The sequence below is a fragment of the Pieris brassicae genome, chromosome 2 (assembly GCF_905147105.1).
Source record: "Pieris brassicae chromosome 2, ilPieBrab1.1, whole genome shotgun sequence".
Lineage (NCBI taxonomy): Eukaryota > Metazoa > Arthropoda > Insecta > Lepidoptera > Pieridae > Pieris > Pieris brassicae.
In genome coordinates, this window is record NC_059666.1 from 18,740,607 (window position 1) to 18,766,687 (window position 26,081).

Genomic DNA, 26,081 nt, shown 5'->3' on the forward strand with positions numbered 1-26,081 from the left:
TAAAAAGGGTTCACATGGTAATTTAGTAGCTGCCAACGAATTTGTGTTCTTAGGTGTCTGTGGTAAACACCGTCTCGCGAAAGACCCACGATTTTTATTAGAATTTTATTTCGAAATTATCATCATCAATAAAGACTATTAAAAGGAAAAGACCATTCTAATGTTTCTGTCACAACCAATGGTTTTTTGTGGTGTGTGAGTTCTGGGATATCCGATGTTCTCAATAAACATGCATACAAGTTTAGCTGTAAATTCGTTCCAAATTGAGCTACTTTTTAGTTAAAAAGTGGACGTATGTGTAACAAGTACTCGTTTAATCTATAATAGCGTGGTTAAGTATCGAATATCCTTAAGTAGAAATGTCGAATTCAGTCTTATTTAGTTTTATTGCTTCATTGATTGCACATTAAGTACTTAATTTAAGTAAAAAGTCCTTCAAAAAATTCTCTCGTAATCTTTTACTACTCCAAGACCAGTGATCGAAAACGTATATCAATTACAATTGTTACATTGTTTGCAACGACTGGTGATATCGATACCCTTAGCGCAAAAATACGTGTAAACTAAAAGTAACAAATTGTTTCTATGGAAAACTTTACCAAAATATTGTAATGAAACAATTGGCGGTCACACACATTTTACTACTTCCTTGTGTAGTGCACGAGGAACGAGGCGAATATATGGGACTGGAATATATTAAGCGAACTGGTAAAGTTTGTGCTAAGGGGTCGCGCTTGTAGCAAAGTATTTCAGTCTAGAGCCATATGGCTTACATTTAATAGTGTTATTCATCCGTAAACCAAACTTTGATTTACGTTTTGGAACACGGGCCTTATCGTATGATGTGTGTTGGACGAATTCGAAATTATTAGTATTGTATATAATTTATAAATGTACATAGTCACTTATATGATACACATATGCGAATGAAACTATTTTGTCTATATGAGATTTACAATTCTTGTAAAATACGTAAATTGAACACATGTTTCAGTATGACATTTGAGAAAGTCAAGACTATGAGAAATACTGCCTAGGTCTGAAATCTTGGAAAAAATATTCTGATAGTACACATGTGTTTCAAAATTATAAAGTATCACGCAGAAGAATTGTTAAAAGAGTTTTTGAAAAATGTTGGAAATACTTGTATAGCTATAGAAATCAGGACAAAACCACCAAATGTACACTATTTGTGATACAAGTAGTATCTATTTAGGCAAATGTGACCATAACATATTTAAAGTATATATATATATTACTCCTTACATGTTTTAACAAGTTTCAGCCATCCCACATAAAACACTTCAATATAAGGTAAATCTTGTTTTAAGCGTTATGTCATACAAAAAAATCTAGTTGACAAGTCCAGCATCTTTGGCCATGCTGTAGAAGATGGAGTTCTTGTCTTGAAGAAGCTGTTCGGGAGGGGCATACTCCACCAGCTGGCCCTTATCCAAGACCATTACACGAGTCGAGTCCATTATTGTGTTAAGACGATGCGCAATCGTTAGTACTGTACATGACGCGAATTCTGTTCGAATTGTTTTCTGAAAAAATTAACAGTTTATCAGATATTTTTTTAAGGCTTAATTCATATAAGCTAAAAATTAATAATATTTTTAGCTTATATAATAGCAAGTTAAAGCACTTATTGACAAAAAGAAACGACAACTATTTCAATATTGAATTAAGTTTAATTACTTTATTTTATTATTTTGTTGGCATCACTACCAATAAATTCCATGTTTAATAACCTTTAAAAAAAAATATTATCTTTACTTGTGCGTTTTCTACTTTTTACGTTTTTGATGAAATAGAACGTAATTATCACTCGCCGTAAATCCACCTTTAATGTGGAGGACCGCACTTCATAAAATGGATACATTCACTAACAAATAAATGCATGCATAGACTAAGATGTGCCCGGCCAAAAAGGTTTGCAATCTCTGACATGTCAAAAATGATAGCTGTCAGAATTTTACGGAATTAATAATCAAAGTATAGACCGAATTACTCAGATCTTAATAGAAAGAGACAAACAAGTACTTTAGTTTGTTGTACATCATAACTTGCACTTTGTTGCTCTTCAAAGACGGGGTAGGCCGACAGTACATACCTGTATAAGATCATCAGTTTCGAGGTCCACAGCGGCCGTGGCTTCGTCCAATACGAGCAATGGTGTCTTACGAAGAAGAGCTCTGGCCAAACAAACCAGTTGCCGTTGACCCACAGACAGGTTACCGCCGCCCTCTGACACTTCATGGAGCAGGCCCGATGGCAGACCTAAATATAATAGACAATATAACTAAACAGTATTTCATAAAGTAACTTTTATTTTTAAGACTTATCATAGGACCTTTGAATATATTTTGCTAGAGGCCACCACTTCATCAGTCATTGAAATTCATGAATCTTTGCCTACGTCATTTTCGTGGCCATTCATATTTTTGGTAAATTAAATTTATTTATAGTTTTATGTATAGATTATATATATCTCCTGTATATACATGTATGTTTATATAGTTATAAATTTTTTTGGACTAATCAATGTTAAAACCTGCCTGTCTGGTTCCACATAGCTGCATTTATATTTTTAAATATTATAGAAATAAATTTACTCTGGGAAAATGAAGCATTCTAATAGTGAATAAACGTTTTGAAACCAGTCCAGCTTATACATTACAAATCTTTATTATATTACTATAGAAAATATGAAACCGTTAAGTTTAAAAAACATACCTTGTACAAAAGCCTTGAGATGGGCATGCTCGAGTGACCTCCATATTTGATCATCTGTGAATGTCTCAAAGGGGTCCAAATTCAGCCTCAAAGTGCCAGAGAATAAAATGGGATCTTGAGGGATGATGGTGATGCGTGAACGCAACTGGTGTAAGCCAATGGACGATATGTCGATACCGTCGATCATTATTTTACCGCTGGTTGGTTCCACAATCCTGTAAATAAAAAAATCATTAAAAAGGGGCAATGTGGCAAATCACGCTTTATATAGTTTCCATATATACGAGTAACATAAGCAAGAGCGGATATCTCTGTTTATATGAGTAAGACACTGTAACTACACAATTTTCAATAACACTTTCATGACCTGAATATATGCCAGAGATACTGTAATAAGAACATCATGTCATTTGATTTTTTAGAATGGCAATATCATATAAAACCATAGACATGTTACAGGTTGTATTTTAATTGTCAAAGTATATAATATTTTTTTCTGTAGTGCGTTGGATCGATCGTTGAGTTCTCTGTGATCACCGGACGTGCGCACAGACTTATTTTAATCCCAATATCGGACTTTTTGGCTAAGAATCAGTCGCGATTGTAAGACGGTTTAAGACTAAAAGGGTAATTCTGGCTTCTACTGTCTCTGGTATGATTTTAGAGAAAACCTTCACAGAGAAAGAGTTTTACTGATCTGTGTAGCCAGTATAAAGTACTCAAGTACACACAGTAACAAATTAATATTTTTTGAATCTGCAAGAACTTGAATTATTATTATTATTAATTAAAGTTTACATATATACGCATTCTGTCGTGACGTCCAGTGGTCATGTTTAGCCGCAGGTTTGTGCCGCAAGTCTCTAAAACTTACCGGAACAGTCCCAACGTAAGGGTAGATTTCCCTGCCCCGGTTCTTCCGACTATACCCAACTTCTCACGAGGTGACACAGTGCAGGTCAAATCCCGTAGGACTGGTTCTCCAGGACGGTAGCAGATTGTTAGGCCGTCTAATTGCAGAGCACCTGTTTCGGGCCATGTAGAACCTGGGCCATTTGGAAGGTTCCAGGCTGCTTCCTGTAACATAGGTGTCATGATTATTTTCGAACTTCGAGTTTAGAGGTTTGTGTATATATCTATATAATTCTGTTTCATTAGTCATTCACAGACATATATTGCGACAGCGAGTCAAAATCTCGAGAAGGAAACAAAAACAAATATTGTTTATATCCCTCTCAAAGTTGAATTTCTCATTGAAAAAAGGGCATAGAAAAAGATATTTGTAACAATATATTTGAAAATTTTCATATTTAATAGACAGTAGACTTAAATGTTGACTCACAGAAGGAGTGTCCGAGTATTCCTTTATCCTTTCAACAGCCACAATATTGGTTTCAACTTCCGATGTCATTCTGACAAGCCAGTTCAGGATTTGAGTTATCTGAAATGAAATATTAATGTATGTGTTAATCATTTAAAATATGATATTCGTCGAGGTACGGAGTTTATAGTTACGCCCAACCAATCATATATAAAATTATCCCTTCCCACCCCCTAATTTCCCGCAACAAAATATTAAATATCATGGTTGAGACTGCTTTAAGAAAGCATAAGACAGTGGGACCTTTACTACGATGTCAATGTGTTAAAAATAAGGTCGATAACAATCTAAATAATGGATTCCCGGGATCTGAAATATTTATACCTAACATCTGATAAATATTTATATTTCACACTTGTTATCACCGGGAATTTCGTTTCGCCTTATATATGACTTTTTACTTAGATTATCTTCGTAGTAGTTACATACCAACATATAGAAGATTTTGCTAGTACTAGATAAAACAATTGTTTGAATGTTTTTAAATTTTTCTCTCTCCATAAAGCCCTTCCCCAGATTTAAAAGGAATAAATAAAAAACAATTACTCGAATTCATTCAGCCGTCTTCGAGTAATGAGCTTAGCAACATATTTTTATTTATATAGATTACCTGTAGCGCATAGGTGACAGAGAGTCCCACAATGCCAGGGTCGATAGTCTCGCGGCCGAGTACGACAGACAATGCAGCGAAGAATATAATGACATTGCCAATCATTTCCAGGCGGATTGCCAACCATCTGTTTGCGATGCAGCTCGGGTAATAACATGCTTGGTTGTGGTCCACACCGCGTTCTGACTCTTCGACGAACCTATGCAGTTACATTAATAATATACCGAAATGATTGCCATGGTTAAGTAATAAACAAGTAGTGTCGTGGTTGACTCGAGCGAGCGTCTCTCAACCCTGACTGGGCTGCTGTGCATCAATGTAATTTTTATGTGCACATTTAACACTAATACGATTACGAAACTTATCGTGAGGAAGCCGGACTTTGATCTAAAAATCGACATGTGACAGACACAGAAGGCTGATTAACTATGTAATTGCTTAGTTAAGAAAAGTGATCACGAAACAGGTGTCCGAGGCCCTACGTTTATTTAAGGTTAAGATTATACGTATATTACAAGATAGTAAATTGGTGTAATTAAATAAATGTTGTCTTAGTTTAATTTTTGTGTTAAGTATATCGTTGCATTATTAACGGACGATATTTTGACATCAGATTCCTTTGAAACAAAGCCTATCACACAACCGACAAAACGATGTTTTTTTCGTATTGTTGTATTGTCTTATCATCTTGCTATGGATTCTAACATATATTTGTTTACACATATTAAATGATATGAATTGGCCATACCTCTCAGTAACACCGTAGGCCCGAATCGTAGTAGCTCCAGTGATACTTTCACTAAAGTGTGAATAAATTGGTGAACGAGAAACGGATTCAAGCCGCTTTAGCTGCCTGGACGTGGCCACGTAGAAGCGCTGAATGACGTAGTATAATACCCCAATGGGCACGATGGCAAACACGAATATAGGCGTCGATACACTTATGACGAACAACGTGCCGAGAACCTAGATCATAGAATATAATTAGCAATTAATTTACACCCCAGTGATATTTACAGCATCCAGCTTTTTTTAATTATTAAAAGCAATATTGATGACCCACGTGAGAAAAACAAAACGTTTAACGTAAAAATGGATATTATTATAAAATTGGTGATAAAATTGACTGAATATCCTCTGAATAAGTTACCCATGTCCGGAGATCACTCAGATGTGATCACACTGAAGTGCATGATTGGGATCAGCTTTTAGTTGAACAAAGAAAAAGAAAACACATAAAACACACTGAAATTAGAACAGAAACGCGCAAAGGCAAGCGGGTACAAGTACAGTTAATGAAAATTGGTAGCCGTATATACGTACTACGTATACAATTCCCTAATGTGTAGACGTGCTTTGATACAAATGCCAAAGTATTACAAACGACAATAGCGAATGCGTTGATCCAATTTTGAGTTTTACCTGTCCTGCACAATACCACCAGTCGGAGAGTTGCATTGGCAGCGTTGTGTCGACAACATCTACATCTTTACCGAATCTAGACAGTATTCTACCGATGGGCGTTTTTTCGAAAGTTTGTAAAGGCGCTTTTAACACATTCTTTATTAAACCCTCGTGTAAGATCTTCGCTGCTCTCCAACAACCCAGTAACAGCATTATTGTGGCGACAACTGATGTGATAGCTGTAAAATCAGCCAATTTATACAAATCTGTTGAATACAATTTTGATGCCCCGTATATAATGAATACATTTTTTTCAATTCAATTGAAAATTTCACTTGTTACGTATCTATGAGATGTCACTACCGTACTGGAAGAATGATGGCTCTAGACTACGGTGAAGTTTTGGATGAATGCGATGTTTCTAACAATAACATGCAGCTATTAAAGTTACAGTTGCATTGAAAAGCAATAGATAAGAGAGTTAGACCTAAGTACTTCATTTCAACAACACATTGTTATTTATTTCACACTGCAATTACTATTCAGTCGGTTACAAATAGGACGGTTCTACGTTTACAGAGCAAAGTATAAAAGAAACAAAAAACAAAAAGGTGTCTGCCTGTCTTACATATACAATGCTATATCATATTAATAAGATGAAACTGTATATAGAAAATCGATCAAGGATATAAAATAAAGATTTTAATTCAACGGATGGCAGATCATCTTAATTAAAAACAGACAAACACTGAAGTTGAAAACGTTATCTAAACTAAACAAAACATCTATATATAAACTGATCCCAAAATCTGCGGGCACTGAAATAAATTACAAATTAATTCTAACGCTAATATATACATCATGCACTAAAACATAAGGCGTCTCGCCTTCGTACCGAGAAGAAGCAGGCTGTCCATCCCCGTAGCGTCATGGGCAGGACGTTGTCTAGCACTTCGACGTCCTTGCTGAATCTGTTGAGGATCCTTCCAGTGGGGGTGCAGTCGAAGAAGCCAATAGATGGCGCTCGAAGAACGCCCGATAGGAGCTTAGAGTGCAGCGTACGCGCCGCAACCAGCGTACCCAGATATAAGGCCAGCGACGACACCGATACGGTGATCACTGACACAACAATTCAATACTGGTCTCGATTCCGTTAATGCCGAAGGCGTATCACATTCATTCACGACTTAAATACCGACGCAAGGAATATCTACCCATGACGCAAATGTCTTTGAATACACAATGATATACTTATATGAATTTAGAGTAGTATTGTAATCCATGAACTAACACAACTGGGTTTCATAGGGTCTTTTAAATAAAATTAATTTATATCCATCGAAAGAATAAAACTGCCTGATTTTCATATGCATGTTGAACTTGAATGAGATACGTTTCGATTTTATATATATATATATATATACATAACATTTTTTTTTTTCATTTAAAGAATTAGACGTATAAGAGAAGAACATACCTAGCCCATTCGGGGATTTATTTATACAAAAAAATAATGTTATGTATAAATATAATAATTTTTTTATCACAATATAATCTTATATTGTACTAGATTAAAAGTAGATAATGCTTCTTAAATTTTATTAGAAATTATAAATAATTTGATATAACATGCAATGTAAAGCAACTGCGTAATTTTATTACAAATGTTATACAGTTTAATAAAGACTTTTATTTTGCTACAAGTTTACCCAATATATAAAGATATGAAATCCCAGTGTTAGTGAAAATTTGATTGCTTAATTTTACACACGAAGTAAAGTCCAATTATGTTAAAAGCTTGCATTAGAACCCGTTTCTTACCGAATGTGAAATGATAATAACAATTAAAAGTGAATTATTAGATTCCTTCCCTAAAAATGTATAAATAATGTATTCATTATGTACAGGTCACCTCACCCAGAAATTTCATCAAATTATTTTATTACATTTTTTTATTTTTGTGCCATTAAGATAAACCAATAGAAATAGCCTCTCCTCGCTACGTAATCTCCTTTTAGAAATTGGTTTATTCTTTTAAGTTTGGTATTTTGCATCCAGTCCAGAGATAATTCTTCTTTACTCTAAAATTTTGACTAAAATATGTCTTTTGCTATATCTATTGGCTTTACTATATTTGACTAAATGTTATATATACAATATGCTGCCCGCGATCCATTACAATATAAATCTTTAATTCTTTAATTGATGATGTGGTACTTACCCTGGCCAATGCCAAGACCTCCGTATACACCAAGAAACAAGTCACGCCTAGATTTATCCACTGTACCATTCACCATCTGTCAAAATATGCAAATAGAAACTTTTTGGAAACAATAAAAAATTATGAAAAAAGAAACATAAACCAGCCGTCTTGCGCATGCGCAAGGCAGAATGTTGTGTATCCTTTTCTAAGTCAAACGCACAGAAAAAACGAAACGAAATTAAGACACCGCCCCGCGAGTGTAAGATGCTGGAACGAGCTTGCTTGATAATATTAATATCACATTTGATATACAAACATTACTTTTTTCATGATTTTAGAATAATGCATTTCTATGCAAACAAGGGCTTTTCATATAAAAAGAGTTGAGAGAGATCCTTGACATTTCTTTTCGTCTTTTCTAGATTTAAGCGCGATTAACGATGAATAAAAAGAAAAATAATAATACCATTTGATTATCGTTAGACCACTTTGCGAGCCAGTAATTTGAGCCGACTTGGAACATTTGTAGAATCATATTCATGATGAATGTTACCAATGACGCCATGACACCAACGCTGGTTAAGTACTGCTTGTAAACTGCCCATTTTACCTGAAAATAAAATATTATCACTTTAACGAGTTATTTACCAAATTTTGTACGGTTCCTGGGTAAGGTCATTTAACGAATAAATTAAATCATTTTTACGGAAAGCCAATAACATACAAACAACGACCAATATCTAAAGCTTGACTTGTTTAAGATATCGCGGAATATGCTTAAGAGTACTTAGCATATCCAGAGCGCTAAATAACCTGCATCATGAGCACACCTTCACGTACCATCACACAGCACAGCCGAATTAGGTATTACGTATTTAATATTTTTTTCTTTATGTATATATTTGAACCTTTGGATATATGTTTAGTATAATTGTTTTTTACTGTATAGTAAATATAATGGGAAGATTCTATTGAATCACTCTATTGATGAATATCGAATTTTAACATTTTGAAATATACAAGCGTACAATTGTGATAAAACTTGACAATGGTTAAGCGACAGAAAAGAGGTACTCACACTTCCAGTTTCGGCCTTTTCGGCCTCAATAAGTTTGTTCTTCTCCTTTCGTTCCTCAGCATTGTCTTCCGGAGTACGTCGTTTAACACTTCCGCGTCGGTCACCTGTCGATGTAAGAATATTTATTAAAAATATACACCCACCAGCTCACCGTGTCGCATACAAAGTTTCTTCCTAAAGCGCAATTCTAATGTCTGAGGTCGTAGATTCGATCAATGGCCTTTTTGTCTATGTGCGTCGACGTGTGTCAGGCACATAGGCTTTTTAGAAAAACAAATGATCACGAAACAGTAACAGTCAGTCTTGTTTTTAATACCTTTAGTTATATTTATTTCTGTATTTCTTTAAAAAAAAATATATTTTGGCTATATTACGGAAAATTTCTGTTAGGTGGACCAATTAATTAACATTAATAAATACAACAACAATTTATACTATTACTTCATCCATCGATAAGGTTGTTTTAATGTTTTAACAGTGATAAGAGAAAATCGTTGAATTTCTGTGAGGAAAGAGAACTGTAGCGGGATCGAGGTTTCCGCATTGCTAAATTATCTTTTTTCTTCTGTTGACAATACTGTTACGTCATTATAGTTCGACGTAATCTTGATACTTTATATGAAAAAAATCAAAGTATATAAGTTTTGTATCGTGCAGTTCTCATTCCACACTGACTCTAAAACTCTTTGAAGCTATATAAATGAAGGTTTTACTCCCGCGTATGCATAGTAAATGTCATGACGAATGACGCGAGAGGTATGTCAGGATCGAAGCAAGTAGACATCCATGGTGCCCACCCCTTCGGGAGACAGGCGTAATAATATAAATAAATTACCTCCCGCAGGTACTTCGGTTTCTGAGGCACTCTCAGATAGCGATCGAGCTCTTTGTAATTTGTTCTGGAACTCTGAACCTAATTTGCTTTCCAGATCTTGTTTTATTTCATCCAATTCTGAAAAAAATATTAACTTGATAAAAACGTGAATTTACTGTGGCCCGCAATATCACCCACCTTGAATTCATCATAAATTCTAAGTATTAACTTATTCCGGTGCGGAGTTATGATAAAACATCATTCATGTGATATCATTGATTTAAAATGATGTCAAGGGCTATTTAAGGTTAAATATTTGAATAAAGTGTATTTGGATATAGATTAATTTCATCTTTACAATCGCATTTAACGAAAAAAATTGCTGTCTTATTTATAAATATTTATTGGAACTATTCATCATTATAATTTTACTGGACACTTCGCCTCTATTAAAGATATAATCTAGAGTAAAGACTATATCTTCTAGGTCTGTCTTTTGAGGACTATGCAATACAAAAGCAAATAAAAAATCGGGAAACAAATCCAATCCACAGAACACACCACATCCACAACTACAAGATAGAAATTTAAAAATTTGGAATCACTAACCTTCTGGAGATGTCCTTTCAGCATCGCTCAAGTGGTTAAGAAGGAACTCGGCAAACGCGCCCTTCTTTTCCAGCAGCTGTTGGTATGTGCCTACTTCTGAGACCTCTCCGTCCCGTAACACTACCACAAGGTCAGTTTGGGCCAAATACGACACCTGATGAGTGACCCATACACGGGTCTTGTTTTGTAGCAACCCATTTGGTCCTATAACCTGTTATTGATAATTTATACTTCATATATAGTTGACATTTAATCTTCATATTTAATTTAGTTTAGCAGTTAAAGGTTAAGCAAAATCTCATTATATTGTAAGGCTCCCAAGTCAAGGGGAATGTTTCTCGAGAGTATTCTACTCGCGATAATTTATTATATTAATAATTTACTAACGAACAACAGATCAATGATAACCATAGGCTTTTGGAGTAAAATATCTTGTAAATAATCATAAACTTAACAATAGAATATATAAATAAATATATTGTTTTTTCTATGTCCGTCATGTGACACATAACGGTCAAAGAATAATCGAATCCATAATGACGTAGCATGCTTCATGCATGTCTTCGCCTGGCTACTATGTGTATTTGTGGAGTTTAACACAAACTACATGACTTGATTGAATATCTATGTTTAATTAACTGACTAGAGATTCAATTGCCTCTCTTAACTACTTTACTGCGACATATACATTTAATTAAATATTAGGACTTCACTAATGCCGCCAAAAAATATCATAGACATAGACTTTTGATTATTACAATAATTTAGGCTAGCATAAAATCGAACTTTGAAATATATTCTGTACATTTTAGAAAACATAATGAACTGTTGATACCGGTGCAGATTATCATAATCGTTGAGCGATTATTACAGTAATGATTTAACTATTTTACTGCGACATATATACACAGTACACCAGTCGGTTCCCGTGGGTGACTCCTATTGCGGTACAAGAACAGTCACTTAAGCTATCAGTCGCGATCGCAGATAATTTTAGAAATGTAATCCGAGGCGGCTTGGCCTCTTTAGCAAAGAACTTCTATCTTATCATTAGACTAATTAATTACTTCTGTAGCTTATTAAACTTTATCATTCATTCGATTACTTCCCGAATTGACAATTGATTATTAAAAACCATGACGTCAATAGCATTTTTTCTATTTAATCACATCAAGTAAATAACAGGGCTGTGTTGGTGGGATGGAGTTGTCAATGACCTCGAAACAATAGGTGTTGGAAATTGGACGCAAGAAGTACAAGATAGATTACGATGGTGAAATATACTTGGCCCATGATGGGCAGCCATTGGTGATGAAGAAGTTATAATTAAACCAAATTTAGATTATTGTTTACCTTACATTATACTAATATAGAACACACGAATCGTATACTTAAGACATATCACTTTTCGACAGTCGTGTTCATTAACACTGAAGGAATATAATGTATGGGAATTCGCTTACGCTTTGTCACGTGACATTTTCATACAAATTCGATTGGCCAGTATGTCACGCCTGGCTAAGTTTTTTAGTCTCAAACCACAGAACTCGGGCGTTAAGTCTATTTACACATCGATAATTTCTTTTGTATGTTATACCAAAAACTGTTATCTACAAATTGCATTAAAGTTTTTATTAAAGCTAATAAAATTTCAAATATAACAGTAGGTACCTTGTCAAAGATATGTTTCCCAACGTGAGAGTCGACGGCGCTAAGAGGGTCATCCAAGAAGTAATTGTCGGCGTCACAGTACACGGCGCGAGCTAATGACACCCGCTGTTTTTGCCCACCGGATAAATTGATACCTATTTAAAAATATGTTGCTTTTGTTAAACCTTATTTACAAAGCTTGTATGGACCCTTATCCCAATAGGGCACGTAGCATACACATCAAAACGACCGTTTATATCGTTGAATATTTTGACGTGAATTTGCTACCTTGCTACCAGCGGCAATCCAAAAAATTTAATGATACAAACTCGGATACAGTTTGGCGTTGTAGTTTCGAATCTAACCTATAACATCCGAAATCAATTAATTTGACCACTGTATGTGGTAAAGGATCAAAGAATTCATTATGAAAAGCGAGAATCACATGACACGGTGTGGAGAGGAAAGGTTATTTTGCTGCGTATCAAGATTTGAAATTAGTATAACTTTTGACTCGAAGCAGCAACAGTGTTTGTTTAAGTTTAAATTCGTTACGTAAAAAACGTATTGACGTACAAAACACTTCCGTGTCCACGACATACATCCCATTTTTTCACAGTACACGATACGGGCTAATTACACCTGTAATTGTCACCGGATAAATTGATGCCTATTTCAAAAGATTGGTTTTTAAACGGGCAGACATTGCAACACGCTTAACAGGGAAGTATTTGGCTCTTTAGCATGATTTGTAGATGGCTTGCAAGCGAAAAGGTTTCTCATTAAGTGAAATTAACGTTATTATAATGATTAACAATAATATTTAATGTACAGATGTTCTTAGATATGAGAAGCACAATCTTTCCGTTTTTTTGATAATTTTATTGTACCGAACACTAGAATAGAAACAGAACAATCATATCAGACCTTTTTAGGTCTAGGCCTCAGATTTCTGTTTCTGTTTCATGATCATTTGTAAATCGAATAGGCAAGTAGGTGATCAGCCTTCTGTGCCTGACACACACTAGTCTAAGGTATGCCGGTTTCCTCGCGATTTTTTCCTTCACCGTTCGAGCGAATGTTAAATGTGCACATAGAAAGAAATCTATTGGTGCAAAGCCGGGGATCGAACTTACGACCCCAGGATTGAGAGTCGCACGCTGAAGCCAAAATTAACAAAACAATAATTGTATTTTTATATATTTAGAACTTATCCGCCGTATCTGAACGTATCCCGCATTTCAATTAAGCATGCGTTATTTTTGATATTTTTTGCGTTCCCATTCGAAAGATTCACATCATAAATCCTATTCTGAACCTTGTCATAAACATTATATTTGGTCACCAAAACGTATAACCGATAAAAGATTTAAATTTTCGTTAAGGTTTGCATTAATGTTTAATTCAATAACTGAATGTAAGTTAACGATGTTCTAAGACGCACGGGTTTTTTATACATAGCATACAGTTTAGTATTAAAAACTTTATATATAGAGAGAGATACCTTTTTCACCAATTTCGGTCTGATCGCCGCCTGGAAGCATCTCGAAGTCTGGCTTGAGTGCACACATGTTGATGACATTATTGTATTTGCCCTTATCGAGTGAGTTGCCAAACAAAATGTTGTCTTGTAATGTTGCGTTCTGGATCCACGCTTGTTGTGGTACGTATGCGAATGTACCTTTAATTATTATATTAAAATAAATACTCAAGTATATTCGTGGACCACGACTGGCTCGCATTACAAAAGTAGGAAAATTAAATTTTTCCATTCCGTTATTAATTACGAAAGTGTAAACAATTAGAGTTAACATAAACATATAGATATTTAAAGTTTAAATTTACAAGTGATTGTCAATAGTTTGTAATTTCTAAGTACATCAAACAATAAAATGTTGAAAGGAAGCCGAGAAAATCCACGACATTCATTGAGATTTTCTTGGTAAGAGATAATCTTATTTAATGCGTGAAAAGTTATCGTAATAGATGCCTCGGTTTGAAAACTTCTATACCACTTACCGAAAGTATTAATTCTTCCTGATGTTTTATACATTTCACCAAGTAAAGCGGACAAAAGTGAACTTTTCCCGGAACCAACGGCGCCAACGACAGCAACTAAATGACCTTTGGGCACTTGTAGATTGATATTCTTTAGAATTGGTTCAGGCGTGTCTCCCCATGAGAAGTTACAGTTTTCAATTGATAATGGGTTCGCTGGAAAGAAAGTTAATCTTACTGACAGATCAATATGGTACCAGACTTTGGTCGAACTTTGTACTAGGCCCAGCGACTATAGAAATATGTTGTTGTCTTACGTAGCTTGAGCGCATAGAATAGGAAAGAAAATATGTCTTCTAAATTGAAAAGAAAAAGCATGTTACAACAGAAGACCATTCCAGTAATCACTCTGCATTACCAACGCAATAAGAGCAACACACAATTGTAGTGTAGGTGTGGTAATATTTAATTAACTGAAGTTATTAACCTGAGATAACACAAACACACAATTGCACTTAATATACAATTCTCAAGTGTGTATTGTGAGATATAGGGCGAAACAATTACATTTATTTACCTAATAAGTGAGGGTGGATTACTGAGAAGCTTCGAAACAAAATACCAGTTGTAATTGCTACTAAACTTATGTAACTTAAATATAGAACTTTGGACAGCCGATCTTTTTTTCTGTTGAATAATCTATTAAAAAGGTTGTAAAGGTAAATGCGGTACGTATAAACTACAGTGGAATCTCCATAACTCGAACCTCGTTAAATCGAAATCTTTTGAGAAAGATACAGGAAATACAAATTTATGTCGTATCTATAAATGTTGTAAAATACTTACGATCCTTCGGGTCGTGTTCCACCGATTCTTCATCTAATTCTTCAGCATTCATGAATTTATTCAATCTTTTTATACCAACCGCGGTCTACAAAATGAAATTTGATTACATTTCCATAATATGTATATATAAGGGGCATGCAACCTGACACCAATGAAAAAAATATACATGTGCGTTGCAATGGCATTACTATCAGCTCCCATTGTGTATGTGATACAGAGCTTCTAATTTACCAAAATCAGTCCGGTCTAATCGTTAATACAGATACCGGCAAAGTTCTTGAGCACAGCGCGGGACAAACGTCAACTGATTTACCAATCACGCGAACGACTCGTCACTCTTCCGCCGCCCTCTCCTCCCAGTGATACCTAAAAATTGCTTCTGCGCAAGCAAGGGCATTTGTTCAAGATGTTTGCCGGTGTCTGTACGAGTAGTTTATTTAATTTGCCTTTTTTTTGAGTATTAGTGGTTCCGTTAATCATTATTATCATAAAATAGTCGTTAATTTATAGATCTATATTGGCCGATCAAATAAGCTACTAATATTAGCTGTTTTAAATTGATTTGCCTTTGACGTTGTTAACTTATAAGCTCTGTGACATATAATGACAATGACAGCTGACAGCAACGACATTGATCCGACATAAATAATTTTTAAAATGTCAAATAGCGCTCGTTATCAAATATTTGTCACTATTAACTTTTTATCATAAAAAAAATATATGAATTTAGAACAAATTTATTGGATAGCGAACGTCATTGGTGAAGTTGTTAATGTGATGCGCTTTACGATGAATTTGCGCGTAAATAAATATAGGATAAATAACTTACTTGCACCACATTCGATATTACGTTAGGCAGCATGGATAGTGGAAAACGTAGTATGTTGAAAAGAGACAGAGCGACGAAAGCCGTCTTAGAATCCAGTACTTGAGTGTCGTTAACCAGTACAAAACATCCGAATGACATCAGTGACACCTGAGGTACCGCACCAGTTAATATAATAGCTTATGTTATGTTAGGTACTGCTATTAAATTATTACAGCACTAATTTTAACAAAAAATTTAATAGCAAATAAATATTCTTAAAATTAAATGGCATTAAGCCTTAGAATAATTATTTAAGATCTGTAACGCTTAAATAATTACTCCATCACAACCTCGCCCCACATGAATTTAGGTGTATGGCTATAGCGAAAAACTAGACCTAAATGAGAAAAATACTTAGATATCTGCCATGCATGCATAAGACCACACCTGGACAGCTCTAGTCTGTCAGAACAACTAGATGTACCTCAATGGTTGTGACCACGATGATCGGAAGTAAGCCTAAAGGCAGGTGCATCGTGGCAAACAAAGCCATCGAAACAAACACATTGACTGGTGTCAAAACATGATTTTCAGGATCGCTTATCACATAAGTGAAGAAAGTTAGAAAGGTAACCTTGAAAAAATAATTTTAATTTTAAATCTATATTTTAAATGTAGTTTAAGTTACTGTTTATTAACATTACACACAAGCGTAGTGAGTGAATGGGTTAGAAAAGACAAATGCTACTATTGCTTTAGAATCCTGCTGTGAAATCGGGAATGTTTAAATGTATTGAAAGTTTGCTTCGAAATTCCTTAATTAAAAAATAAATCTGATATATAAAAGGAATTACTAGTAATAAGGCTTCTATCTTCTTCCTACATGAGATGTTCTACGACTAGCATTTAGTGAGGCCTTAAATTACTAAACAAAAAATAAATGATTGTGATATTGAAATGTATATAAACCTGTTGTATATACATACGTTGGACAAACAGTTCTATGGTAGAATAGGCATTCAAGGGCAACAAGTCACATCGTGGAAATACGAATCGTGCCCCGCCTATGTTGCCCGCCATAAAAAGTAGGTTTGTTTGTTCCAGTTACTCAAACCGATTTTAATCAATAACATTTTCTAACGGGACCAGACACATATCCGACTATTGTAGAGATATTTTAATCATGAGAGTTTAGTCGTCTGTATATTGCCAAGGTGAAACGTTTAATAATAGTAAGTTTTCGCATCACAGTAAGGTGGTACAAGAGTGTTGTCACATTTACTTTTACGTAGAAATCTCTCGTCTTTATCAAAAATAATATATTATAGAGTGCGGTTGAAAGCATATCATCAATTCTATATGTATAAAACTACAGCTTCTAAACCACAGTTGACTTTATATATTGGTACAAATTATGACTAATTTAACTCATCTGAGCAATGCTCAAATTACACGTAAGCAATGTAGAGGAGTTTGATTTTTATGTAAAGTTTTTATAAATAGATATGTTTTAGTTTTATTCGTCTGTAGGTTACGGTCATGCTAAGTAAAATGTCAGGGTCAGAGTAGTACCCATTATTTATTATTTACGAATGACGTCTTCGGAAACGATAACTCAACTTCAATACGTAAATGAATAACTACATAGTATCCATCTGATACTGAAAATTTATTATTATTTAGTAATACATTACGTGTGAGACGGACAGGACAACATTCTCAGGGAATCCATTCAATAGATGGGAAGAAGTTCAATGAGGCATTGATTATTTTGTACGGTATTCAGTTGTAGTGCATGATGCGAAGCGTGAGCGAAGACGTTGCTTTTCGTTTAAAGTATTGAACATTATAATTTTATGATTCTACAAGATTTCCTCTTTGTCGTCTGTCTTTGAGACAGCATTAGATTAAGGTTAACCTTAATCATATTCTTAAGTATTGTGACCATTTTGGTTGACTTCGTTGTACATTTTTAATTAGTGTGTTTCAATGACATAAGCACACAGCAAGCCACCAGTGGCCGAAAAGTTCTGCTGGTATAATAGTAGTAAAAGCTAACAATGTTCATACACTGAACAATATCATATCTTTGATAACTATTACAGCATTGTATTGATAACATGATATCAACTAATCAATAGTCCATAGCTTACATACACACAGATTTGGTGCAATCACACACCTGTGATTTTAAATAAGGTAATAATTGTTTATTACCTTATTTTAATACCTTACATTAAAATCATACTAAATACTTTTATCATGACTGATTTGTTATCAGGAAATATTGTGAAACTGTTTCCAGAAGAAGACTGATACCAACTGTTATTTCTGGTTTTAGGCTTGTTATCATATCTCCGTATTATCTAAAGACGAGTTTTTGTTTTTTATTTTAAATTTTATTTTAAATTTTATTTTAATGGCGGGTTTCTGTATGTTTCGTGATCATTTCAGTTTGAGTAAATACAAACAACATTTGAAATATAAATTAAGGGAATGATAATGCTTTATTAACTGTTATAACGACATCGAAGGGACTACTCATATTTGGCCGGTACCTAATACTTTCACCCGCCGGGATCTTTGATTATGGTGAATATAACCGTGGTCTGTGGTTCTTAACTATGTCGTCGTAAACGGTTTTGATTTAATAGGAAGCTAGGTAATCGGCCTTCTGTGTCTGATACACGATCCCAATATATTTTTTTTGAGTCTCAGACTTGCCGGTTTCCTTAAATTTTCCTTTACCGTACGAGCACGAGGAAATGCACATAGACAGAATTAGTAGTCCATTGCTGCACAACCAACACTGCTCAAAAATATTTTATTAATATGTTTATTTTATTTTATGGTGAAGCAACGCATATTGATAACTCAAACAGATTTCGGAATTTACTCCATGCTTAAGAATGTTTCTTCATAGCTCAGTTAACGGTAATGTAATTAAAAAAAAAGTAAATAACTCGATAAGTCAATCAGCCATATAATCTAATTTTAGTTTTATTTGCACTATCAGAAATATCTATGACATCAAACATATTGTCGATAGACACCATTTGTTATCAAAAACTACACAAATAGTATTTCTGTGATAACAACTAGCAAGTAATGATGGTGACATCGCCAAAACTCCTAACCTTTGACAGGTGTCATTTCTCCATTATAGAATAACGTTCCATATACACATATACTTATCTATATGGCTCAGTCAATGAATGACTGCATAGAGGAAAAACGGTCTAATAATTGTTAGAACCTTTGGATCTGCATTAACGTGTAATATTAAATACTAAAAACAATTATTATATGATTTTTTAAATATTTTTAACTAGCCCGCAGCATTGTCCGCGTGGGTTTCGTGTGTTTTGGCAAGGATTTTCTGGACCATTTCAACAATAATCGTTATATTTCAGCCAATTTACGTAAAACCTATAATAAATAATAAAATAATAATCATTATACGTAAATTAAATTCAAACAAAACTATTGTACACACAAAATTGATTGGAGAAAACCACACAAATCTCCGTTCAGTTGTTTTTGTTTAATGCCACAGGCATTGCTATTTGTTAATTACTTTTGTAACAAAGTCTAAAAACTGTATTATTGTGATACAGGCTTTCTGATCTGTGTGACGTTGAAATATCACCTTTTATAAGGTTAGCGTATTAACATGGTCTATTATTGTGTCACTGACTTTATGATATACGTTGTACAAATAGTTTATTATTTTATACTCTGTAATCAAACCAATTATATCCATAGAAACGTAAACATAGAATTGATGAGATTGTTTTATTAATCATCGGAAAATACCAACGATTCAAGTAAAAATGTATGATGATTGGTGACATTAACTTACCAGGAACGGGGCACAAGACCAAATGAAGGCTGTTGCAGAATTTAGATACGCAGTTTGTTTGAGGACATTCATCTCCTTGTTTCTGATTTTAATAACTTGATCCTCGAAACTAGGTTCCCAAGCATACATTTTTAAAACCTAAAAATACAGAACTTCTTGTAATTTATAATCAGAAACACCGAAGACTCGGCTAAATTATAAAAACTTGTCGTTTTTTCTAATAATTTTGTTACTAGAAAAAACGACAAATTTCTATAATCTAAAAATATTGCACATGTTTTACAACGTTCCAAACCTAACCCTATACTTTCAACTGTTTAAAATCTATTAGTATATAGGTATAATTTATTATATTACTTAATATTGTTTTAAGTAAACATTCCACCGTTGTATGATAAATGAATCGTGGTTTGAAATCCTTTCCTGTAATACTGAGCCAGCTCATCGTGTCCCTGATCGTTTTAAATAAACAAAAGATGCTTCAAAATGACGTATAAGTGAATTACATTATCGGAATAACTATATATTTAACATTAAGCGGACATGGAATGAAGTTATTTGGGCAACAAAAATAAAAATGTCTAACTATGGATCGACTACTGACTAGACTTTGCTAATTTACAAATTTTCAATGCATAAATCGAATACGCAGTCTTGAAGACGAAGTGTAATAGAAATCTGCATATTTTATTTAATAAAGATATTCTATACTATTTGGTTACGGGATCATACGATTTTGATAGTTTAGCTGAGAAAACATATGTGTAACTTAACATTTAACTAAGAGTAAAAAGAATATGCTGCAAATTTACGAATCAAATCGACAAACAGTCTTTACTTTATAGACGAAAAGGCACAAGGTATCTTGATAGATTTGAAGGTCGGACTTAATCAACGAATTTGTGGTTGCTAACGGCAACAGATAAAAAATTACGAAGTATGTCATAACATTTATATTTCATTATTAATATTACTAATAGATTTTAATGCATATATTTCGCACTACAAACAGGTTGGTGGACTCAATTTCCGCAATTAGACTCTCACTAGGTCCGTTGTGCGTCAACACACTAATATAATAGAAAAAGGCAGACTACGAGGAAACTATCAAAGATCCTATATAATATCTTGATTGTTGGCCAATCAAGAATTTACAGTAGATATAAAGATATATTTTTTGTATAAAGTTTCTTGGTATAAAACACGAACAAACAGTTTAAGCAACTTTACCATCGCATAAGATTTTAATTTAACATTGAAAAACTTTGAATCTTACCTTAATACCGTTGAGAATTTCGTTCATAAGTTTAACCCTTTCATCCTTATACTTCATCTGCCTTATTTGTAAAGTCTTAACTCTGTTAGCAATAAGCCCATTGACGGGAATAAGCACGATCATAACAGCCAAGCCGGCAAGAACAGACGGGCCCAGAATACCCCATAGGAAATATAACGCGAGGGTTATCTGCAGAGGGGCGGACCATATCATATTGATATAAGCCATCAACTCCAAAAATCTAAAATAGCAAAAAAACAAGTTATCAACGAATCTAACGTGTTATTTTTCATCGAATTTTTAATAAAACGAACAGTTACTGTATGTATTAATTGCCAGTAATTGGTTATTTTAAGGACCCTTTTAGAACGCATAATATAAATTGCGTGTAACTTCTCTTTTAGTTAGAAATTAGGTCAGGGTTGCCTAACAATTATTTAATATGCGAGTTGAAAACCATTATATAGCATGTTACAATCGGGCGAGCCTAGTATTACTAATCTATTGATATTGACTAAGTTAGGTAGTAGTGCAGTGAAACACAATACTAGATAAACCATAATGAACATTATCTAGGATATTTCTGTACATATCGTAATTGCAACATATTTATTTTATTTATTTATTTAACACTTCATAATTTTTTTTTTTTATTATATGTGCAAATACTTTTTAATAATGAATTTTAAATCATACAATTTTACTTTTGATTTCGCTACTTAGCGAAAACAATTACGTATTATTACACCATAATTCCAGTTCCTGCAAATCATTGAGGTGTTCTGAAATCTACAAATCATATTTATAATGACTATTCTTAATTTCGACGATGACGCGACTTACGTGACTGAGCATTTTGATATCGGTATGTTATAATTTTTAAATATTTGTAAGTAGTTTAACAGAAATGCTTTTTTATGAATTGTTATCGCTTTAAGGACATCTACTTTGTTACAATGATAAACCCACTACACATTTTTGATGATAATATATATTTTTTATCTATCCCACATACTGTTTTTCTTAAATCAGATTTCTAAATACCTTTGGGCGTCCACAGACATCAAATTCACAATTTCCCCAACTGTAGAATCCTTTTTGGCTGCGTTTGATATCCGTAAAGATTTTCGATAAATTGCGTTAGTCAATGCAGTCCTTATTCTCATACCCACTAAGTACATTCTCGTGAAGTAATGGGCTAATAGCAGAGTTTGCGCTATCGCACACGCTAAAAGTGCAACGGCGTAAAGATAACCTTTCCATATTGTTTCATTACTTTCCACAAATCCTATTAAGAGCCTGAAACATTTACAAATATTAGACTTATTGTGTTAAACATGTAATTTCTCCGTTCGCGACCCTTACCTCAACAGCTGTGGCGAGACGAACATAAGCAAATCGTTGAACAGTTTAAGTAACGCGCCGAAGAAGAACTCTCCGCCAAATGCCAAACAAAGGGCCGGTAAAATTGACGCCGGTTTCATTTCATTTTCAGATTTAAAGTTCACGCTGGCGGACGTCTTACTGTAGGTAGCTTTTGTCCCAGTTGCCCTATGACATTATTAATTATTTCATAAATGATTATACTGTAAAAAAAAAATAGCCAACAAAAAAATATGATGTAATTTTAGTCGTTCAGTTTCATCAAGGTCGCATTAAATGCCATATTTGTACGTCGGTGTTATCTTCCGTTTTCGATTTCATTGATGAAACATGACATTGCAGATTATATGATCTGATGGCTATATTAAAATTCGTTATAACGTGTATTGTATCATACTTACGCATCGCGTTTCTTCAAGGCTCTTTCCCAGTACTTAGCGAAACGTGGAACGATTTCCTCAGACGAATCTTGCGGATTCAGTGCCCAAAGATCACTTTCAACTAAACTTCTTTTAAACCCTGTGAGTGCCAGGGGATCGAACCAGCTAAAAGTAAGCCGACTCGGATAACCTGACGCGGTTTCTGGACATTGGTTCTGTTAAAAATATAACACTTTAGATAACTCAATAATGTGACATTTTCAACAAATTTGCATCCCAATTACCTTTTCAAATTTGTATGGTGATTCCTTAGGTGGGAGGTCAGCAAAGCAGTTTAGTACAAACATCAGTATAATCAATGAATAGTATATCATGTAACTGACAAAGTTATATTGTACATTCTCATCTTCTGTCAATTGTTGGTGGTTGATGATTTCAGATCTGAATTGTGGTAGACTAGCAAGTATCAACAATAGCCAGAAGAAGAACAATACTCCTGATGCTCGCATACCACATTTCCTGTTGTAATAAAGAAGTGTTGCCGCCAAAACCTAAAAAAATACATTATCTGCAATTTGTCTGTAATTAAATTCAATCATGGTAGTGACATATTAAGTAGACATAAATAATGGATGGTATCATGATGACTTATATGAAATTACATAATACATGTACAAATATCATATTTACTATAAGGTTTAACGCAGATAAGACACAATCTTTATTTAGACTGTTTTTAAGGTCTCAGAAGACTTATATTACAAATTAAGAATTAGATATTGAAATGTTCAAAATATTATAAACAAGAAAAGCCTTAAACAACCAATACTAGGTCAGGGTCAAACACAAATTCTAATCATTTCTTTGACATTATTGACTAGTATTGTCGTATAATCTGCATTTGATAACATTGTAAGCACACAAAATATTCTTATTCATTTATATTTGAATGATGATGACTACCAATAGTATAAAATGTACAAGTCAATTTATTTGTTATATAAATACTTACAAAAGTCAGTATCTTCACTATGGGTCCATAAAAATCAACATTAAAAACTTCTTCCTCATCTTTTGATGCTTTATGAACAGTTACACCGAGATCCACAAATTTAAGTACAATTAATAAAATGGTAATTATAAGTTTACTAATATTAAATATATTCCATGGTACGTTTCTCTCTTTACTGTTTAGAATGTAATATGTCTCTAAAAGTGCCCCAACCCAAAGAAAGGCACAAGGTGTCCATATAAGCACAGTTTTTTGAAAACATGGAGTTAATTCCGGACTGTCTGTATTCCATGTTAAGTTGCTATCCTAAAAAGACATAATTACAAAAATTTAGGAAGTCTTTTCACAGTTAAATTGGTAGTTACAATGAAAGCAAATGTCTATATAATTTAAACCATTTGGCCAAAGTTATGTTTCATTTTTAAAATTCTTTAAGGTAATGCAAATGCAGACATGTTCAAAATTAAAAGGAAGATGTAAAAAAGAAAAACTTTATACTGACAGATTTAAACAAAAGTTATGTTGAATTTTTTTTGATATTTGTATTATTTCTCAAAGTTTAATCCAATCTCATCCAATAAGCAAAAACCAGGCAGTTTTGTATACTGGATATAAATTTGTTTTCATATAAAACACAATCAATCAATATACATTAATGTTATGCATACCTTCATTCAATATTAAATGCTTTACCTTAACTCCATATGTTTAAATAAATAAAGGGACATGGGTATTTTACTAGCGGGAAATTACCTATGAATTATGATTTCCATTGTATGACTAGGGGAGACACCAATATTAAAATTAAAATAATCTGTTCATTTATTTAAATAATCAATAGTCCAATGAATTACTTTCTTTCAACAGCCAACATTTATTTAAAAAGGTTTTTTTCTTTGTTTTAAACATGGTTTAAATTAAAACTGTTTTAAAAACATATTTTAACAATGTCAATCCTCTATTTAAAACTTGCTAATATGAAAATTTTAATTTCATGCAAAATTAAATCAATTCTTAGTAGCAAGCAAGTTTTGATAAGACTTTAATTTCAAAGAATTTATAAAAATATATTTTGAAATAACCTAAAATTGCTAGTGTAATGCTTAATTGCGATATAATATACAAATATTTCTTACATTTTTTAATCTTTTAAAACCAGTTTCATTTTAAGTAACAACGTCAAAACAGAAAATACCTTTAGGTCATGGCCACTGAGTTTTTAGATTCTACCTCAACATATACTATATTAGACATAAATTAACTATTATAATTTATGTTTTTTTTTAAATAATTGATTCACAATGAGGATTTAATGATTTAAGCAATATATAGCAATATAATTTTAAAAAAGTATTTTTTTGAGAAAATACTACCTTAAATTACAAATATGAATAAATATGCTAACTATTAATGTCCAAAACTGTATTCTAATGACAGTTAGTTAAAGTGTAGTTACTCACCCAAAATTTTGATCCGCAAAATTGGTCAAGCGAAGAGTTGTAGGCCATTGTGAGCAATTATACTACTATTTTATAAAACTATTTTCAACGGAAAAGTATAGAAGATATGGTCTAAAACCGGTCATTCAGAAGTTGATCCAATCACTGTTCGCAGTTGGAGGGTAATTATCATACGACCTGCAAAAACTTCTAAAGATGCTATCTAATGTAGTAACTCGTAAACTCCTTGAACTAAAAGTAATTATCTTCTTATTTACAAGTTCACACAGAGAAACTACCATATGCGACTATATGCATATATTATATGATCTTTCGATTGATCACATAACCAAAATGAACACGTTAGGTAAACTTTTCTTCATTTAAATAGGAAGGCGGAAATAATGACAAAATAATAAAATTGAAACGACTTCACAAGCCCGGTGATGACTGTCTACTTCAAAGTTCAAATTAGACCTGTGTCGGCTGTCATTGTCGATCGCTATTTGTTCGGCAATCACTTATCATAACGTAAAATATGACATGTTAACTGAATGATATAATGAGGGGGCTTACTCAAGATTCCTAA

At 33.4% G+C, this 26,081-nt stretch overlaps 1 protein-coding gene across 4 annotated transcripts; it reads right to left on the bottom strand.

The window, feature by feature from the left end:
• Window positions 1-561: 561 nt before the first annotated feature.
• Window positions 562-26,081, bottom strand: LOC123720098 (multidrug resistance-associated protein 1). Of its 4 annotated transcripts, none has more exons than XM_045676585.1 (26): window positions 25,514-26,081; window positions 24,054-24,359; window positions 23,326-23,592; window positions 23,063-23,256; window positions 22,644-22,829; window positions 22,323-22,577; window positions 21,279-21,519; window positions 20,003-20,140; window positions 16,625-16,774; window positions 15,333-15,417; window positions 14,508-14,702; window positions 13,993-14,169; window positions 12,510-12,643; window positions 10,839-11,049; window positions 10,251-10,367; window positions 9,416-9,519; window positions 8,804-8,947; window positions 8,356-8,431; window positions 6,153-6,373; window positions 5,479-5,696; window positions 4,731-4,929; window positions 4,082-4,180; window positions 3,614-3,816; window positions 2,740-2,954; window positions 2,117-2,283; window positions 562-1,547 (listed from the first exon to the last, which is right to left on the bottom strand). In XM_045676585.1, the coding sequence occupies exons 1-26, from the start codon at window positions 25,559-25,561 to the stop codon at window positions 1,353-1,355; spliced, it is 4,545 nt and encodes a 1,514-aa protein (XP_045532541.1). In that variant the 5' UTR covers window positions 25,562-26,081; the 3' UTR covers window positions 562-1,352. The 4 variants fall into 4 exon arrangements, with proteins under 4 accessions (XP_045532541.1, XP_045532539.1, XP_045532542.1 ...); XM_045676583.1 differs by lacking the exon at window positions 6,153-6,373 and adding an exon at window positions 7,030-7,253; XM_045676586.1 differs by lacking the exon at window positions 16,625-16,774 and adding an exon at window positions 16,162-16,308 and having other exon boundaries at window positions 25,514-26,079.

What these genes read in the sequence shown, in the direction of transcription:
- LOC123720098 (XM_045676583.1), bottom strand. Translation starts at nt 25,561, where the DNA reads ATGGCCTACAACTCTTCGCTTGACCAATTTTGCGGATCAAAATTTTGG. An exon ending in AAAAGGCCGAAACTGGAAGT is followed by an intron (nt 8,948 to 9,415) that starts GTGAGTACCTCT and finishes TTTTATTTTCAG; the next exon opens with GTAAAATGGGCAGTTTACAA. An exon ending in AAACTGATGATCTTATACAG is followed by an intron (nt 1,548 to 2,116) that starts GTATGTACTGTC and finishes TAATTTTTTCAG; the next exon opens with AAAACAATTCGAACAGAATT.